This window comes from Entelurus aequoreus, linkage group LG11, assembly GCF_033978785.1.
Source record: "Entelurus aequoreus isolate RoL-2023_Sb linkage group LG11, RoL_Eaeq_v1.1, whole genome shotgun sequence".
Taxonomy (NCBI): Eukaryota; Metazoa; Chordata; class Actinopteri; order Syngnathiformes; family Syngnathidae; genus Entelurus; species Entelurus aequoreus.
In genome coordinates, this window is record NC_084741.1 from 15,612,849 (window position 1) to 15,634,370 (window position 21,522).

The 21,522-nt window shown below is 29.3% G+C and overlaps 1 protein-coding gene, 1 long non-coding RNA gene and 1 other non-coding gene across 4 annotated transcripts in view; all 3 read right to left on the minus strand.

Annotated features, from left to right (window-relative positions):
• Positions 1-4,638: 4,638 nt before the first annotated feature.
• Positions 4,639-4,710, minus strand: trnap-agg (transfer RNA proline (anticodon AGG)). Its single transcript has one exon. It is a non-coding gene; the product is annotated as a tRNA-Pro (tRNA).
• Positions 4,711-10,983: 6,273 nt separating this feature from the next.
• LOC133659828 (uncharacterized) lies at positions 10,984-12,258 on the minus strand. The gene is made up of 2 exons (XR_009827722.1): positions 11,642-12,258; positions 10,984-11,603 (listed from the first exon to the last, which is right to left on the minus strand). It is a non-coding gene; the product is annotated as an uncharacterized LOC133659828 (long non-coding RNA).
• A 1,137-nt stretch (positions 12,259-13,395) lies between these two features.
• nt5c3a (5'-nucleotidase, cytosolic IIIA) overlaps positions 13,396-21,522 on the minus strand; it is a 50,921-nt gene continuing 42,794 nt past the window's right edge. For both annotated transcript variants that reach the window (XM_062062607.1, XM_062062608.1), the window contains exons 7-8: positions 20,970-21,170; positions 13,396-14,306 (exon numbers count right to left, since the gene is read on the minus strand). In XM_062062607.1, coding sequence (XP_061918591.1) covers positions 14,205-14,306; positions 20,970-21,170 — 303 coding nt within the window. In that variant the 3' untranslated portion in view covers positions 13,396-14,204. The remainder of the gene's footprint in view (positions 14,307-20,969; positions 21,171-21,522) is intronic.

Consider the following 21,522-nt stretch of genomic DNA (forward strand, 5'->3'; position numbering starts at 1 on the left):
TTAAGGCTCTCCTCAAGTTTGGTCATAAAAATGTGGAAAAAATGTGTCATCTAATATTTATTTTTTGTAACGCTTATCTGTCTATACAAAGTTGGAGTTTTTATTGTATTAATTTTTATGTTTTATGCCCTTTTTGTTCATAAAAACCCCGTTTTTTTATGGAAAAAACACAACACAAATTACGTAATAAAAAAAGTGTAATATTTATGTGAAGTAATTGGAGCCTTAAAAATGTCAATAATTTGCAAAAACGTTGATTTTGAGTCGTTATTCATATTTTAAGCAATAGTTAAATAAAATCCCACTAAATCCAATCCACTTTATTTATATAGCTCATTTAAACAACAAAAATGTTTCCAAAGTGCTGCACAACAATATTAAAAACAATATTAAAAACAATATTAAAAACAATATTATAAACAATATTAAAAACAATATTCAAATATTATCCTTAGACCAATGACTGAATAAAACAAAAAATAATTAAATATAAAAACAATATAAAAATATATATGAAAAAATATAAACTTCTCAGGGATCCTAAAGTGTCCCACTCATAAAAGTGTTCCAAATAAATCATATCTTTTTCTTTTTTTTTTACTTCCAACGCTTAAATCTTGAGATCAACTTTATTATTTTGTTATTTTTTGTTGTTGTTTTTTGTTTGTTTCATGCTGTTTTTGTAATGGAACATTTTAGTTTTTTTTATAGAACACACAAAAAAAGAAACAAAACCCTGTTTTTTTATGGCAAACACAAAAAAATGCTTTATCCCCCCCCCCCCCCCCCCCCCCAAAAAAAGTTATTAAAAAGTGGATTTCTTTGATGAGAATTAATTGGAGCCTTGATTCAGTCATTGTTATAAGTACAACCTCTGCATAACATTGTATCCCTTGTTAAAACTAAAGAAAAAAAAAGAAAGAAAAATGATTAACCTCAAGGAAAGAATAACATAACATTTTTAAAATGTGTCATCTAATATTTATTTTTTTCGAACGCGTATCTGTTGATACAAACTTGGAGTTTTTATTGTATTAATTTTTATGTTTTATGCCCTTTTTGCTCATGAAAACCCTGTTTTTAATGAAAAAAACACAACACAAATTACATAATAAAAAAAGTGTAATATTTATGTGAAGTAATTGGAGCCTTAAAAATGTCAATAATTTATAACAACGTTGATTTTGAGTCATTATTCACATTTTAAGCAATAGTTAAATAAAATCCCACTAAATCCAATCCACTTTATATATATAGCTCATTTAAACAACAAAAATGTTTCCAAAGTGCTGCACAACAATATTAAAAACAATATTAAAAACCATATTCAAATATTATCCTTAGCTCCACCAATGACTGAATAAAAACAAAAAATAAATAAATATAAAAACAATATAAAAACAATATAAAAATATATATGAAAAAATATAAACTTCTCAGGGATTCCAAAGTGTCCCACTCATAAAAGTGTTCCAAATAAATCATACCTTTTTCTTTTTTTTTACTTCCAACGCTTAAATCTCGAGATCAACTTTATTATTATTATTATTATTTTTGTTTTTGTTTGTTTGTTTCATGCTGTTTTTGTAATGGAACATTTTAGTTTTTTTTATAGAACACACAAAAAAACACAAACTACGTAATAAAAAAAAGTGTACAATATATGTGAAGTAATTGGAGCCTTAAAAATGTCAATAATTTATAACAACATTGATTTGGAGTCATTATTCATATTTTAAGCAATAGTTAAATAAAGTATGCACTAAACTAAAGTAGGGCTCGTCCGGGACAATACCGCCGCCTACAGACCATTTAGTGTATTACAGCTGCTTTAAAGCGGACTGCTAAGAAAACATTGATGAAAATATTTAAAAAAAATAGAAGTTACACAAACAATAACATGCATTATAGCAGAGGTGCGGCGGCCAATTTGATATTTTTCATTCTCAAAACCAATACAATATATAGACTTTTTTTTTTTTTTTACCTTTAAGGCTCACCTCAAGTTTGGTCGGGGCCCCAGAAGGGTCTCAGTCATAAATATGTGAAAACATGTGTCATCTAATAAATTATCTGTCGATATAAAGTTGGAGTTTTTATTTATTTATTTCTCATGTTTTATGCACTTTTTGTTCATGAAAACCTTGTTTTTTTTATGGAAAAAACCCACAAAGTACGTAAAAAAAAAAAAAAGTGTAGTATTTATGTGAAGTAAATGGAGCCTTAAAAATGTCAATAATTTATAACATCATTGATTTGTAGTTATTGTTCATATTTTAAGCAATAGTTAAATAAAATCCCATTAAAGTTCTCATGGATCCTAAAATATCCCACTCATAAAAGTGTTCCTAATAAATCATACCTTTTTTTTTTTTTCTTTTTTTTTACTTTCAACGCTTAAAACTTTATTATTTTTTTTAGTTGGTTTTTTTGTTTTTTAATGCTGTTTTTGTAATAGAACACACACAAAAGAAACAAAACCCTGTTTTTTTTTTTTATGGCAAACCAAAAAAAATGCTTTATCCCCCCCCCCCCCCCCCAAAAAAAAGTGGATTTCTTTGATGGGAAGTAATTGGAGCCTTGATTCAGTCATTGTTATAAGTACACCTCTGCATAACATTGTATCCTTGTTAAAAGTAAAGGAAAAAAAATAAAGAAAAATGACTAACCTCAAGGAAAGAATAACATAAAAATTTTAAAATGTGTCATCTAATATTTATTTTTTTCTAACGTGTTTTTGTTGATACAAACTTGGAGTTTTTATTGTATTAATTTTTATGTTTTATGCCCTGTTTGTTCATGAAAACCCTGTTTTTTAATGGAAAAAAAACACGAAATACATAATAAAAAAAGTGTACAATTTATGTGAAGTAATTGGAGCCTTAAAAATGTCAATAATTTACAACAACGTTGATTTTGAGTCATTATTCACATTTTAAGCAATAGTTAAATAAAATCCCACTAAACCCAATCCACTTTATATATATAGCACATTTAAACAACAAAAATGTTTCCAAAGTGCTGCACAACAATATTAAAAACAATATTATAAACAATATTAAAAACAATATTATAAACAATATTAAAAACAATATTCAAATATTATCCTTAGCTCCACCAATGACTGAATAAAAACAAAAAATAAATAAATATAAAACCAATATAAAAACAATATAAAAATATATATGAAAAAATATAAACTTCTCAGGGATTCCAAAGTGTCCCACTCATAAAAGTGTTCCAAATAAATCATACCTTTTTCTTTTTTTCACTTCCAACGCTTAAATCTCGAGATCAACTTTATTATTATTATTATTTTTGTTTGTTTGTTTGTTTGTTTCATGCTGTTTTTGTAATGGAACATTTTAGGTATTTTTTATAGAACACACAAAAAAAGAAACAAAACCCTGTTTTTTTTATGGCAAACACAAAAAAAATGCAATACCCCCCCCCCAAAGTTGGAATTTTTATTTAATTATTGTTTATATTTTATGCCCTTTATGTTCATGAAAACCCCGTTTTTTAATTAAAAAAACACAAAAAAACACAAACTACGTAATAAAAAAAAGTGTACAATATATGTGAAGTAATTGGAGCCTTAAAAATGTCAATAATTTATAACAACATTGATTTGGAGTCATTATTCATATTTTAAGCAATAACAGTTAAATAAAGTCTGCACTAAACTAAAGTAGGGCTCGTCCGGGACAATACTGCCGCCTACAGACCATTTAGTGTATTACAGCTGCTTTAAAGCGGACTGCTAAGAAAACTTTCCTGAAAAGATAAAAAAAATAGAAGTCACACAAACAATAACATGCATTATAGCAGAAACCCACTGTCAGTAACTACAGTTTGTCGCTACATCTGTAAGTGCAAGTTAAAACTCTCCTATGCAAGGCGAAAACCGTTTATCAACAACACCCAGAAACACCGTCGGACTGATACAAAGTGGAAAAGTGTTCTGTGGTCTGACGAGTCCACATTTCAAATTGTTTTTGGAAACTGTGGACGTCGTGTCCTCCGGACCAAAGAGGAAAAGAACCATCCGGATTGTTCTAGGCGCAAAGTGTAAAAGCCAGCATGTGTGATGGTATGGGGTGTATTAGTGCCCAAGACATGGGTAACTTACACATCTGTGAAGGCACCATTAATGCTAAAAGGTACATACAGGTTTTGGAGCAACATATGTTGCCATCCCAGCAACGTTACCATGGACGCCCCTGCTTATTTCAGCAAGACAATGCCAAGCCAACTTAAGCTGTACATCAAGCAAGAATGGGAAATAATTCCATGTGAGAAGCTTCAAAAATGTGTCTCCTCAGTTCCCAAACCTTTACTGAGTGTTGTTAAAAGGAAAGGCCATGTAACACAGTGGTAAAAATGCCCCTGTGACAACTTTTTTGCAATGTGTTGCTGCCATTAAATTATAAGTTTTTGCCCCCCCAAAAATGAAGTTTCTCAATGTGAACATGACATATCTTGTATTTGCAGTCTATTCAATTAAATATAATATTCATAAAGTTTATCTCCAGAACTATTTGTATAATATGGACTTACTTCCACATGAGACTGCAAACTGGATTTGATGCTCCAAAGAGTTGGTGAACTTTACATTAAATTAAAAAAAAAAAAAGAGGGCTCGTCCGGGATTTGAACCCGGGACCTCTCGCACCCTAAGCGAGAATCATACCCCTAGACCAACGAGCCATGTGGGGTTCCAAGGTCCATTTTTTAAACACAATTCATGCCACGTACACAGTGGAAGTCTTATAATTCTGGTAAGAAACTGCACAATACCGCCGCCTACAGACCATTTAGTGTATTACAGCTGCTTTAAAGCGGACTGCTAAGAAAACTTCCCTGAAAAGATACAAAAAAATAGAAGTTGCACAACAATAACATGCATTATAGCAGAGGTGCGGCGGCCAATTTGATATTTTTCATTTTCAAAACCAATACAATATCTAGACTATTTTGTTTTAACCTTTAGGGCTCCCCTCAAGTTTGGCCCCCGGGGACCCGGTCTTAGTCTTAAAACATTTTAAAAATTACTCGTTTACTGTAATCATTATTTTTTTCAACAGTTAAATCTTTTGATCAAAAGTTTTAATTTACTTTTTTATTTTTATGTTTTATGCCCTTTTTAATGACAAAAACACAAAATAAGCAATATTCCCCCCACCTCTCCCCTCCAAAATGAAAGTCAAATATTTGATGTGATGTCGATGGAGACTTAAATAGGTCAATATTTCCTAGCAACATTGATTTTGATTCATTATTATTTTTTTAACAATGCCATTTAAAAAAAACAAAAAAACACTAAAATTCTCATAAGTGTTAAAATTATTTTTCTTTTTCTTTCAACGCTTAAATCTCAAGATCAACCTTAGACCAATCCGTCGATTATAAGTTTTTTTTATAGATTTTTGTGTGTTTTATGCTGTTTTTGTGATAGAAAATAGTGTTTTTCTTAGCACACAAAAACAGGGAAAATGAAAAAGAAAACCTTGATTTTTGATGACACAAAAAATATGCAACATTTTCTCCCAAAATTATAATAAAGTGGATTTTTTTAAATAAATACATAAAATAATAAACAAAATAAAATACAAATTAAAAATAATAAAATAAAATAAAGGGAAATTTTTGATGTGAAATAATTGGAGCCTCAAAAACGTCACTAATTCATAATATTGATTTTGAGGCATTATTATTTTGGAACAAAGGCAGTTTAAAAACACCCCAATAAAATTCTCAGGGAGCCTAAAGGGCCTCACTCATAAAAGTGTTAAAAATAAGTCAGACTATTATTATTTTTTACTTTAAATGCTTAAATCTCAAGATCAACCTTAGATCAATCCATCGATTATAAGTTTTTATTTTTTTTAAAATAGATTTGTGTGTGTTTTATGCTGTTTTTGTGATAGAAAATTGTGTTTTTCTTAGCACACAAAAACAGGAAAAATTAAAAGAAAACCTTGATTTTTGATGACACACAAAATATGCAACATTTTCTCCCAAAATTATAATAAAGTGGAATTTTTTACATAAATACATAAAATAATAAAAAAATAAAATTAAAAAAAAATAATACAATAAAATAAAGTGAAATTTTTGATGTGAAATAATTGGAGCCTCAAAAACGTCACTAATTCATAATATTGATTTTGATGCATTATTATTTTGGAACAATGACAGTTTAAAAACACCCCACTAAAATTCTCAGGGAGCCTAAAGGGCCTCACTCATAAAAGTGTTAAAAATAAGTCAGACTATTATTATTTTTTACTTTAAATGCTTAAATCTCAAGATCAACCTTAGATCAATCCGTCGATTATAAGTTTTTTTGTTTTTTTTAAATAGATTTTTGTGTGTTTTATGCTGTTTTTGTGATAGAAAATTGTGTTTTTCTTAGCACACAAAAACAGGAAAAATTAAAAAGAAAACCTTGATTTTTGATGACACAAAAAATATGCAACATTTTCTCCCAAAATTATAATAAAGTGGAATTTTTTACATAAATACATAAAATAATAAAATAAAATAAAAATTTAAAAAAATAACACAATAAAATAAAGTGAAATTTTGATGTGAAATAATTGGAGCCTCAAAAACGTCACTAATTCATAATATTGATTTTGATGCATTATTTTGGAACAACGGCAGTTTAAAAACACCCCACTAAAATTCTCAGGGAGCCTAAAGGGCCTCACTCATAAAAGTGTTAAAAATAAGTCAGACTATTATTATTTTTTTACTTTAAATGCTTAAATCTCAAGATCAACCTTAGATCAATCCGTCGATTATAAGTTTTTATTTTATTTTTTATAGATTTTTGTGTGTTTTATGCTGTTTTTGTGATAGAAAATTGTGTTTTTCTTAGCACACAAAAACAGGAAAAATTCAAAAGAAAACATTGATTTTGATGACACACAAAATATGCAACATTTTCTCCCAAAATTACAATAAAGTGGAATTTTTAAAAGAAATAAATACAATTTAAAAAATTAAAATAAAAATTGAATCAAATTAAAAAAATAAAATAAAATAGTGAATTTATGATGTGACAATAACTGGAGCCTCAAAAACGTCAATAATTCATAATATTGATTTTGATGCATTATTATTTTGGAACAATGGCAGTTTAAAAACACCCCTTCTAAATTTCTCAGGGAGCCTAAAGGGCCTCACTCATAAAAGTGTTAAAAATAAGTCAGACTATTATTATTTTTTACTTTAAATGCTTAAATCTCAAGATCAACCTTAGATCAATACGACGATTATAAGTTTTTTGTTTTTTTTAATAGATTTTTTTGTGTGTTTTATGCTGTTTTTGTGATGGAAAATTGTGTTTTTCTTAGCACACAAAAACAGGAAAAATGAAAAAGAAAACATTGATTTTTGATGACACACAAAATATGCAACATTTTCTCCCAAAATTATAATAATGTGGAATTTTTAAAATAAAAAAATTAAATTTAAAAAAATTAAAATAAAAATTGAATCAAATTTAAAAAATAAAATAAAATAAAGTGAAATTTTTGATGTGAAATAACTGGAGCCTCAAAAACGTCAATAATTCATAATATTGATTTTGATGCATTATTATTTTGGAACAATGGCAGTTTAAAAACACCCCTTCTAAAATTCTCAGGGAGCCTAAAGGGCCTCACTCATAAAAGTGTTAAAAATAAGTCAGACTATTATTATTTTTTTACTTTAAATGCTTAAATCTCAAGATCAACCTTAGATCAATCCATCGATTATAAGTTTTTATTTTTTTTAAATAGATTTGTGTGTGTTTTATGCTGTTTTTGTGATAGAAAATTGTGTTTTTCTTAGCACACAAAAACAGGAAAAATTAAAAAGAAAACCTTGATTTTTGATGACACACAAAATATGCAACATTTTCTCCCAAAATTATAATAAAGTGGAATTTTTTACATAAATACATAAAATAATAAAAAAATAAAATTAAAAAAAATAATACAATAAAATAAAGTGAAATTTTTGATGTGAAATAATTGGAGCCTCAAAAACGTCACTAATTCATAATATTGATTTTGATGCATTATTATTTTGGAACAATGACAGTTTAAAAACACCCCACTAAAATTCTCAGGGAGCCTAAAGGGCCTCACTCATAAAAGTGTTAAAAATAAGTCAGACTATTATTATTTTTTACTTTAAATGCTTAAATCTCAAGATCAACCTTAGATCAATCCGTCGATTATAAGTTTTTTTGTTTTTTTTAAATAGATTTTTGTGTGTTTTATGCTGTTTTTGTGATAGAAAATTGTGTTTTTCTTAGCACACAAAAACAGGAAAAATTAAAAAGAAAACCTTGATTTTTGATGACACAAAAAATATGCAACATTTTCTCCCAAAATTATAATAAAGTGGAATTTTTTACATAAATACATAAAATAATAAAATAAAATAAAAATTTAAAAAATAACACAATAAAATAAAGTGAAATTTTTGATGTGAAATAATTGGAGCCTCAAAAACGTCACTAATTCATAATATTGATTTTGATGCATTATTTTGGAACAACGGCAGTTTAAAAACACCCCACTAAAATTCTCAGGGAGCCTAAAGGGCCTCACTCATAAAAGTGTTAAAAATAAGTCAGACTATTATTATTTTTTACTTTAAATGCTTAAATCTCAAGATCAACCTTAGATCAATACGACGATTATAAGTTTTTATTTATTTTTTAATAGATTTTTTTGTGTGTTTTATGCTGTTTTTGTGATAGAAAATTGTGTTTTTCTTAGCACACAAAAACAGGAAAAATTAAAAAGAAAACCTTGATTTTTGATGACACACAAAATATGCAACATTTTCTCCCAAAATTCTAATAAAGTGGAATTTTTGAAATAAATAAATAAAATAAAAAATAAAAATAAAAAAAAATATATAAAAAATAATAATAATAAAATAAAGTGACATTTTTTATGTGAAATAATTGGAGCCTCAAAAACGTCAATAATTCATAATATTGATTTTGATGCATTATTATTTTGGAACAATGGCAGTTTAAAAACACCCCACTAAAATTCTCAGGGAGCCTAAAGGGCCTCACTCATAAAAGTGTTAAAAATAAGTCAGACTATTATTATTTTTTACATTAAATGCTTAAATCTCAAGATCAACCTTAGATCAATACAACGATTATAAGTTTTTATTTATTTTTGAATAGATTTTTTTGTGTGTTTTATGCTGTTTTTGTGATAGAAAATTGTGTTTTTCTTAGCACACAAAAACAGGAAAAATTAAAAGAAAACCTTGATTTTTGATGACACACAAAATATGCAACATTTTCTCCCAAAATTCTAATAAAGTGGAATTTTTGAAATAAAAAAATAAAATAAAAAATAAAAAAAATAAAAATAAAATAAAATATATAAAAATAATAATAATAAAATAAAGTGAAATTTTTGATGTGAAATAACTGGAGCCTCAAAAACGTCAATAATTCATAATATTGATTTTGATGCATTATTATTTTGGAACAATGGCAGTTTAAAAACACCCCTTCTAAAATTCTCAGGGAGCCTAAAGGGCCTCACTCATAAGTGTTAAAAATAAGTCAGACTATTATTATTTTTTACTTTAAATGCTTAAATCTCAAGATCAACCTTAGATCAATACGACGATTATAAGTTTTTTGTTTTTTTTTAATAGATTTTTTTGTGTTTTATGCTGTTTTTGTGATAGAAAATTGTGTTTTTCTTAGCACACAAAAACAGGAAAAATGAAAAAGAAAACATTGATTTTTGATGACACACAAAATATGCAACATTTTCTCCCAAAATTATAATAAAGTGGAATTTTTAAAATAAAAAAATAAAATTAAAAAAAATTAAAAAAATAAAAATAAAAATTGAATCAAATTAAAAAAATAAAATAAAATAAAGTGAAATTTTTGATGTGAAATAACTGGAGCCTCAAAAACGTCAATAATTCATAATATTGATTTTGATGCATTATTATTTTGGAACAATGGCAGTTTAAAAACACCCCTTCTAAAATTCTCAGGGAGCCTAAAGGGCCTCACTCATAAAAGTGTTAAAAATAAGTCAGACTATTATTATTTTTTACTTTAAATGCTTAAATCTCAAGATCAACCTTAGATCAATACGACGATTATAAGTTTTTTGTTTTTTTTAATAGATTTTTTTGTGTGTTTTATGCTGTTTTTGTGATAGAAAATTGTGTTTTTCTTAGCACACAAAAACAGGAAAAATGAAAAAGAAAACATTGATTTTTGATGACACACAAAATATGCAACATTTTCTCCCAAAATTATAATAAAGTGGAATTTTTAAAATAAAAAAAAATAAAAAATTACAAATAAAAATAAAAATTGAATCAAATTAAAAAAATAAAATAAAATAAAGTGAAATTTTTGATGTGAAATAACCGGAGCCTCAAAAACGTCAATAATTCATATATTGATTTTGATGCACTATTATTTTGGAACAATGGCAGTTTAAAAACACCCCACTAAAATTCTCAGGGAGCCTAAAGGGCCTCACTCATAAAAGTGTTAAAAATAAGTCAGATTACTATTTTTTACTTTAAATGCTTAAATCTCAAGATCAACTTTAGATCAATCTGTTGATTAAAACTTTTTATTCTTTTTTTGTAATAGAAAAGTTTCATTTTCATAGCAAACAAACATGATGCAATGTTTGTAGAATTGGAATATTTGATGCAAACTAAACGGAGCTTTGACCAGGTCAATAATTCAAAGCATTGATTTTGATTCAATATTTTTTTTGAGCAAAAACAGTTTTAAAGAAAAAAATGTCAGCTTATTAGAGTCAACTATGCAACTTTTTTCCTTGTTACATTTGACCTGTTTTACTATTTTATTCCACTATTTGTTTTGGTTAATAGTATTTTTGGAATGATGACGTTAGACCCCCTGCACGTGAACACAACATTTCAACTTCCACCAATCAAAAAAAAAACAAAAAAAAAAGCCCCTTCGGGTCCCATCAGTAGTAATTTGCGGCCTCACAAAATGTTTTTATTTCATCTTCAATTCACACCATCACAGACAAAAAAGAATCTGTCATATAAAAATACAACACATGAAAGTACTTTAGGAAATGGAGGTCCACAGAAGATACAGTATGTGTGACATGATTCCCTGTTTCGCTGATATTTATTTGACTCCTCCTCTCCTGTCTTTGCACATCAAGTTGAAAAAGGCAACATGCAGGCGACAGGCAGGCAGACAGACAGACAGACAGACAGACAGACAGACAGATAGCAGCACATGTCAAACATGATGGTGGTGGACCACACTTACAACTACTTTGGTTGATGCTTTTTTTACTTTTACCATTGACTTCTGCTCCAACTCTTACACGCCTATGACTCTTACATGTGTATGACTCATACACGTGTACGAGTATGACTCATACTCATACACATGTATGAGTCATACTCATGTGTTTGAGTTTGACCCATACACGTGTATGACTCATACACATGTATGGGTCAAACTCTTACACATGTATGAGTCATACTCGTACTCATGTATGAGTTATACTCGTACACATGTAAGAGTCATACTCCTACACCTGTATCAGTGATATTCATATGAGTCATACTCCTAAACATGTATCAGTTATATTCATATAAGTCATACTCTTACACATGAATCATACTCATATGTATGAGTCATACACGTGTATGAGTCATACTCCTACACATGTATGAGTGATACTCACATGTATGAGCCATACTCTTACACATGTACGAGTCATACTCATATGTACGAGTCATACTCGTACGAGTGATACTCGTACACATGTACGAGTCATACTCGTACACATGTATGAGTCGTACTCATATGTATGAGTCATGCTCGTACACATGTATGAGTGATACTCACATGTATGAGTCATACTCCTACACATGTATCAGTGATATTCATATGTATGAGTCATACTCAAATGTATGACATGTATGAGTGATACTCACCTGTATGAGTCATACTTTTACACATGTATAGGTCATACTCGTACACATGTATGAGTGATACTCATATGTATGAGTGATACTCGTACACATGTGAGTCATACTCGTACACATGTTTGAGTGATACTCATACACATGTATGAGTGATACATGTATGAGTCATACTCATATGTATGAGTCATACTCAAATGTATGAGTCATTCTCAAATGTATGAGTCATACTCGAACGAGTCATACTTGTACACATGTATGAGTCATACTCATGTGTATGAGTCATACTCCTACACATGTATGAGTGATACTCACATATATGAGTCATACTCCTACACATGTATCAGTGATATTCATATGTATGAGTCATACTCGTATGTATGAGTCATACTCATATGTATGAGTCATACTCTTACACATGTATGAGTGATACTCACATGTATGAGTCATACTCCTACACATGTATCAGTGATATTCATATGTATGAGTCATACTCATATGTATGAGCCATACTCTTACACATGTATAGGTCATACTCGCATGTAAGAGTCATACTCGTACACATGTATGAGTCATACTCTTACACATGTATAGGTCATACTCGTATGTATGAGTCATACTCGTACACATGTATGAGTCATACTCATACACATGTATGAGTGATACTCACATGTATGAGTCATACTCTTACACATGTATGAGTCATACTCATATGTATGAGTCATACTCATACACATGTATGAGTCATACTCGTACACATATGTATGAGTCATACTCATATGTATGAGTCATACTCGTACACATGTATAGGTCATACTTGTATGTATGAGTCATACTCGTACACATGTATGAGTCATACTCATACACATGTATGAGTGATACTCATATGTATGAGTCATACTTGTACACATGTATGAGTCATACTCATATGTATGAGTCATACTCGTACACATGTATAGGTCATACTTGTATGTATGAGTCATACTCGTACACATGTATGAGTGATACTCACATGTATGAGTGATACTCATATGTATGAGTCATACTCATATGTATGAGTCATACTCGTACACATGTATGAGTCATACTCATACACATGTATGAGTCATACTCATACACATGTATGAGTGATACTCACATGTATGAGTGATACTCATATGTATGAGTGATACTCATATGTATGAGTCATACTTGTACACATGTATGAGTCATACTCGTACACATGTATGAGTGATACATGTATGAGTCATACTCATGTATGAGTCATACTCGTACACATGTATGAGTCATACTTACACATGTATGAGTCATACTCGTACACATGTATGAGTGATACATGTATGAGTCATACTCATGTATGAGTCATACTCGTACACATGTATGAGTCATACTCGTACACATGTATGAGTCATACTCGTACACATGTATGAGTAAAACATGTATGAGTCATACTCATGTATGAGTCATACTCATACACATGTATGAGTCATACTTGTACACATGTACGAGTCATACTTGTACACATGTATGAGTGATACTCACTTGTATGAGTCGTACTTGTACACATGTATGAGTCATACTCACTTGTATGAGTCATACTCGTACACATGTATGAGTGATACTCACTTGTATGAGTCGTACTTGTACACATGTATGAGTGATACTCACTTGTATGAGTCATACTCGTACACATGTATGAGTGATACTCACTTGTATGAGTCATACTCGTTCGTACACATGTATGAGTGATACTCACATGTATGAGTCATGGGGTGAGTGTTGGAGCAGTAGAATAAAGTGCTTGAATGAGTTTTAACTGCGAGTAAACAAGGCTTCTTTTTTTTCTTCTCTCCTAAAAGCCGAGCGCACACCTCCGATATTCACATCCAATGATGCTAACTCTGATATTCTCACGTAGACTTAAGAATGATGCTTGCAACACATTTCCATTCGTATTTAGGATTGCGTCCTTCTGTATCACCCATCTGCTGTTCTCTGGTCCGACTCCCCGGGTAGACCGAGGACAAGGATCCATGGTGTGTGCGGCGAGGTGACGGAGATGGCGTGGAGGTGCAGAAGCAACAAGCAGGTCAGGAAGAAGGTTTGTCAAAGAGTTGATTGAGAACATTTACAAAGGCTGTGATTAGGGGGTGGGGGGACAGGAAGTAGTGGACAGTGTTTGGGTCACTGGTCACTGGCTGGAGGGGAAGTTATAGAACCTTCTGGAGGATAGCGTTGGGCACTTCCAGGGTCTCGTCCTTCACCAGGACGATGTCATAAGAGTCCAAATATTTGTCCAGACGCTCCTCCACCTGCCGAGCCACACACACGCACACACACCGTCACAAACTATCCACCCCCCCCCCCCCAGGATTTTGTTGGATTATTTTTGTGCTTGTCACGGAAACACGGCAAATTTTGTTGCACCTTTCTGAAAAAGCTTCCGAAAGGTGCAACAAAATTTGCCGTGTTTTAAGGCTTATACAATCCTATGGGGCAGGGATTCAGAACCTTTTTGACCTCAGGGCCCAACTTTTCCACTACAGAAGGGCCCGGGGCCCCACTCAAATATTAACTCTTACTCTGGATTTTAATCGTATTCAATATTTACAGTTTACAGCCTTGTCAAATGATATGAAAGCATGTGTTCATCACAAAGATGATTATTTACCACACAAACATTAGGCTTAGGTCAGGCTGATTAGAAATAAAATAAGTACCATATTTTTCTGACTATAAGTCGCAGTTTTTTTCATAGTTTGGTGCGACTTATATTCAGGAGCGACTTATGTGTGAAATTATTAACACATCAGCGTAAAATATCAAATAATATTATTTAGCTCATTCACGTAAGAGACTAGACCAGGGGTGTTCAAAGTGCGGCCCGGGGGCCATTTGCGGCCCGCAGGTAATTTTTTAACGGCCCCGCGGCACATTCTAAAAATACGATTAAAAAAATAAAAAACATAACAAGTGGTATAAAAGGGCAAACAGGTGAAATGTAACAAGAACATGTTGCAATGTTTACTCTAATAACACAAAGCTGCCATGCTTTAAAAAATAATAATGAATCAAAATCAATGTCATTATGAATTATTGACCTATTCAAAGCTCCAATTACGTCACATTAAATATTCCACTTTGGAATATTTTTTGGGGAAAATATTTTGTGTCTGCCATACAAAAAACTAAGCTGTTTTGTTTAAAGGGCCTAAAACGAACAAACAAAAAACATAAGCAACAACAAAAGTTATAATTGACGGAAAGATCTGAAGTTGATCTTGAGACTATTGTGTTAAAAGTAAAAAAAAAAAAAAAGATTTATTTTTAAATACTTTACTGAGCAGGACCCTTTTTGATCCCCAATCATTTTAGTGGGACTTTTTTTTTTTTTTTTTTTTTAAGTGTCTATTTAAGTTGCTCAAAAATAATAATGAATTAATGTTGTTATGAGTTATGCTCTGAACTCCAATTATTATATAATCTCAAATATTCCACTTTAAAATGTTATTGGGGGAAAATATTGCATATTTTGTGTTTTTTCCATAAAAACACAAAAAGAGCAAACAACTTCAATCTTGAAAAAACACTTTATATTGACAGATAGACCTAATGTTGATCTGGAGATTTAGACCTTTGATAATAATAATAATACTAAATAATGACACATTTTTAATATTTTTTTTACCTAAATCTTTTGGGGTCCCCAGGATCAAGCCCGAGTGGAGGCCTAAATGTATATTTTTTATACCTATATTGTATAGTTTTTTAAAATAAAAAATATCAAAATGGCCCCCGCTTGCTTTGATATTTCAGTGTGCGGCCCTCAGTGGAAAAAGTATGGACAGCCCTGGACTAGACGTATAAAATGGGATTTAGCGATTAGGATTGTTTGGTAAACGTATAGCATGTTCTATATGTTATAGTTATTTGAATGACTCTTACCATAATATGTTACGTTAACATACCAGGCACCTTCTCAGTTGGTTATTTATGCCTCATATAACGTACACTTATTCAGCCTGTTGTTCACTATTCTTTATTTATTTTAAATTGCCTTTCAAATGTCTATTCTTGGTGTTGGCTTTTATCAAATACATTTCCCCAAAAAATGCGACTTATACTCCATTGCGACTTATATATGTTTTTTTCCTTCTTTATTATGCATTTTCGGCCGGTGCGACTTATACTCCGAAAAATACGGTACTAATCAAATATACCGCGTAAAAAGGGACTCATGAAGAAGAATACATACAATTATGTCAATTAATAATGAATATTTCCTAAATAAACAGTCAATAAAAATAAACAGAGCTTCACCACTTTAGTCATCATTTTTGCGCTTAAAGAAACTTCTCTATGACTGTTCTTCAAGAACTATATTTAGTTCCTTGTAGCGAGGTGGGTCTTTGGAATAGTTCCAGGGACTTTAAAGGGGGCTGATTGGTTGAACACGGTTAGGGGTGTTGCTAAAAGGTTGTTTCTCATTGTCATGCCACTGGGTTGAGTTTTTCCTTGCCCTGATGAGGGATCTGAACCCAGGATGTCGTTGTGGCTTGTGCAGCCCTTTGAGACACTTGTGATTTAGGGCTATATAAATAAACATTGATTGATTGATTGATTTCTAAGTTTCAGCCGCCATTATAGTATGCCCGACGACGTGTTTGTTTCAGCTATTTTATTGCTGTTTATTATTTTTAACAAACTTCATTTCAATTTGCGAAGCGACGAGAAATAAACGGACTCTTTTAAAGGTATTTACAGAGGAGTATAAAGTATTTAGCCGGACATTGAAGCAGCGACTCCAACATCGTATTTTGAAGATAAACCTGAAATGAAGGACGAGTGGAACAAAGGTAAACAACTTCAATTATTATCTATTTATTTTATTACATGTTGTAAAAGTAGTCAGTGACACTCCATTTGTGTAGTTATTAGCCTCAACCTGAGTGAACATAATGCTAATGCTAACAAGCTAACACTAAAACGGCGTGTTTGTGTTGTCGCTGTGAGATAAACACTGACATGTATTATTTATATATTGTTATTTACAGATAACCACTGACATGTATTATTTATATAATGTTATTTACAGATAAACACTGACATGTATTATTTATATATTGTTATTTACAGATAAACACTGACATGTATTGTTTATATATTGTTATTTACAGATAAACACTGACATGTATTGTTTACATATTGTTATTTACAGATAAACACTGACATTTATTGTTTATATATTGTTATTTACAGATAAAACTGACATTTATTGTTTATATATTGTTATTTACAGATAAACACTGACATGTATTGTTTATATATTGTTATTTACAGATAAAACTGACATGTATTATTTATATATTGTTATTTACAGATAAACACTGACATTTATTATTTATATATTGTTATTTACAGAGAAACACTGACATGTATTATTTATATATTGTTATTTACAGATACACACTGACATGGATTATTTATATATTGTTATTTACAGATAAACACTGACATGGATTATGTATATATTGTTATTTACAGATAAACACTGACATGTATTATTTATGTATTGTTATTAACAGATAAACACTGACATTTATTATTTATATATTGTTATTTACAGATAAAAACTGACATGTATTATTTATATATTGTTATTTACAGATAGACACTGACATGTATTATTTATATATTGTTATTTACAGATAGACACTGACATGGATTATTTATATATTGTTATTTACAGATAAACACTGACATGGATTATGTATATATTGTTATTTACAGATAAACACTGACATGGATTATTTATATATTGTTATTTACAGATAAACACTGACATGGATTATTTATATATTGTTATTTACCGATAAACACTGACATTGATTATTTATATATTGTTATTTACAGATAAACACTGACATTGATTATTTATATATTGTTATTTACAGATAGACACTGACATTGATTATTTATATATTGTTATTTACAGATAGACACTGACATTTATTATTTATATATTGTTATTTACAGATAGACACTGACATGTATTATTTATTTATTGTTATTTACAGATAAACACTGACATGTATTATTTATATATTGTTATTTACAGATAAACACTGATATGTATTATTTATATATTGTTATTTACAGATAAACACTGACATTGATTATTTATATATTGTTATTTACAGATCAACACTGACATTGATTATTCATATATTGTTATTTACAGATAGACACTGACATTACATTTATTTATATATTGTTATTTACAGATAGACACTGACATGTATTATTTATATATTGTTATTTCCAGATAAACACTGACATGTATTATTTATATATTGTTATTTCCAGATAAACACTGACATGTATTATTTATATATTGTTATTTCCAGATAAACACTGACATGTATTATTTATATATTGTTATTTACAGATAAACACTGACATGTATTATTTATATATTGTTATTTACAGATAAACACTGACATGTATTGTTTATATATTGTTATTTACAGATAAACACTGACATGTATTGTTTATATATTGTTATTTACAGATAAACACTGACATTTATTGTTTATATATTGTTATTTACAGATAAACACTGACATTTATTGTTTATATATTGTTATTTACAGATAAACACTGACATGTATTGTTTATATATTGTTATTTACAGATAAAACTGACATGTATTATTTATATATTGTTATTTACAGATAAACACTGACATTTATTATTTATATATTGTTATTTACAGAGAAACACTGACATGTATTATTTATATATTGTTATTTACAGATACACACTGACATGGATTATTTATATATTGTTATTTACAGATAAACACTGACATGGATTATGTATATATTGTTATTTACAGATAAACACTGACATGTATTATTTATGTATTGTTATTAACAGATAAACACTGACATTTATTATTTATATATTGTTATTTACAGATAAAAACTGACATGTATTATTTATATATTGTTATTTACAGATAGACACTGACATGTATTATTTATATATTGTTATTTACAGATAGACACTGACATGGATTATTTATATATTGTTATTTACAGATAAACACTGACATGGATTATGTATATATTGTTATTTACAGATAAACACTGACATGGATTATTTATATATTGTTATTTACAGATAAACACTGACATGGATTATTTATATATTGTTATTTACCGATAAACACTGACATTGATTATTTATATATTGTTATTTACAGATAAACACTGACATTGATTATTTATATATTGTTATTTACAGATAGACACTGACATTGATTATGTATATATTGTTATTTACAGATAGACACTGACATTTATTATTTATATATTGTTATTTACAGATAGACACTGACATGTATTATTTATTTATTGTTATTTACAGATAAACACTGACATGTATTATTTATATATTGTTATTTACAGATAAACACTGATATGTATTATTTATATATTGTTATTTACAGATAAACACTGACATTGATTATTTATATATTGTTATTTACAGATCAACACTGACATTGATTATTCATATATTGTTATTTACAGATAGACACTGACATTACATTTATTTATATATTGTTATTTCCAGATAGACACTGACATGTATTATTTATATATTGTTATTTCCAGATAAACACTGACATGTATTATTCATATATTGTTATTTCCAGATAAACACTGACATGTATTATTTATATATTGTTATTTCCAGATAAACACTGACATGTATTATTTATATATTGTTATTTACAGATAAACACTGACATGTATTATTTATATATTGTTATTTACAGATAAACACTGACATGTATTATTTATATATTGTTATTTACAGATAGACACTGACATGTATTATTTATATATTGTTATTTACAGATAAACACTGACATTTATTATTTATATATTGTTATTTACAGATAGACACTGACATGTATTATTTATATATTGTTATTCACAGATAAACACCGACATGTATTATTTATATATTGTTATTCACAGATAAACACTGACATGTATTATTTATATATTGTTATTTACAGATAAACACTGACATGGATTATTTATATATTGTTATTTACAGATAAACACTGACATGGATTATGTATATATTGTTATTTACAGATAAACACTGACATGGATTATTTATATATTGTTATTTACAGATAAACACTGACATGGATTATTTATATATTGTTATTTACAGATAAACACTGACATGGATTATTTATATATTGTTATTTACAGATAGACACTGACATTGATTATTTATATATTGTTATTTACAGATAGACACTGACATTGATTATTTATATATTGTTATTTACAGATAGACACTGACATGTATTATTTATATATTGTTATTTACAGATAGACACTGACATGTATTATTTATATATTGTTATTTACAGATAAACACTGACATGTATTATTTATATATTGTTATTTACAGATAAACACTGACATGTATTATTTATATATTGTTATTTACAGATAAACACTGACATGTATTATTTATATATTGTTATTTACAGATAAACACTGACATGTATTATTTATATATTGTTATTTACAGATAGACACTGACATGTATTATTTATATATTGTTATTTACAGATAGACACTGACATGTATTATTTATATATTGTTATTTACAGATAAACACTGACATTTATTATTTATATATTGTTATTTACAGATAAACACTGACATGTATTATTTATGTATTGTTATTTACAGATAAACACTGATATTTATTATTTATATATTGTTATTTACAGATAAACACTGACATGTATTATTTATATATTGTTATTGACAGATAAACCCTGGAATGTATTATTTATATATTGTTATTGCCAGCTTCACGGGTTTGGGGTTTTGTCATTAGATGACTCATTACGAGTAAAAGTAACACAGATAACTTGCCTTGTCGTTGAGGAAGCCGACCTTGAGGATGTTCTCCACGTTGGGCACGCCGTCCGCCATGGTCAGGTCGCCCAGCGAGTCGCCCATCAGGATGACGTTGCAGTTGTCCCTCTGCTGCTTGAAGTACTCGGTGTTCCGCAGGGCGCCGTCGTGTTTGTTGTACACGTGGATGAGCTCGCCTTTGAAGCCCCGCAGGACGCCCTGCGACCACAACCACACGCCGCTGTCAACCTGCGCCACACTCAGGGACAGGTACCGGGCGGACTGACGAGTATCGGCGTATGTAAAAAACGTAGCGCGTTGCAAATGTGGCACCGGCTCAAGCACTCAGCGGGAAAACAAGCCCTCAGAATTGTCGATTCTACATGATTCTTGGAATAAAAACTTTTCAAAACAGGTTACAAGTCACAACATAAGACTTATTTATACACGCAGAGTTAGCCTAAAAACATCTTAAAAATAAATAAATCATACATACATACACACATACATATACACATATATATATATATATATACATATATATATATGTATACACACACACATATATACT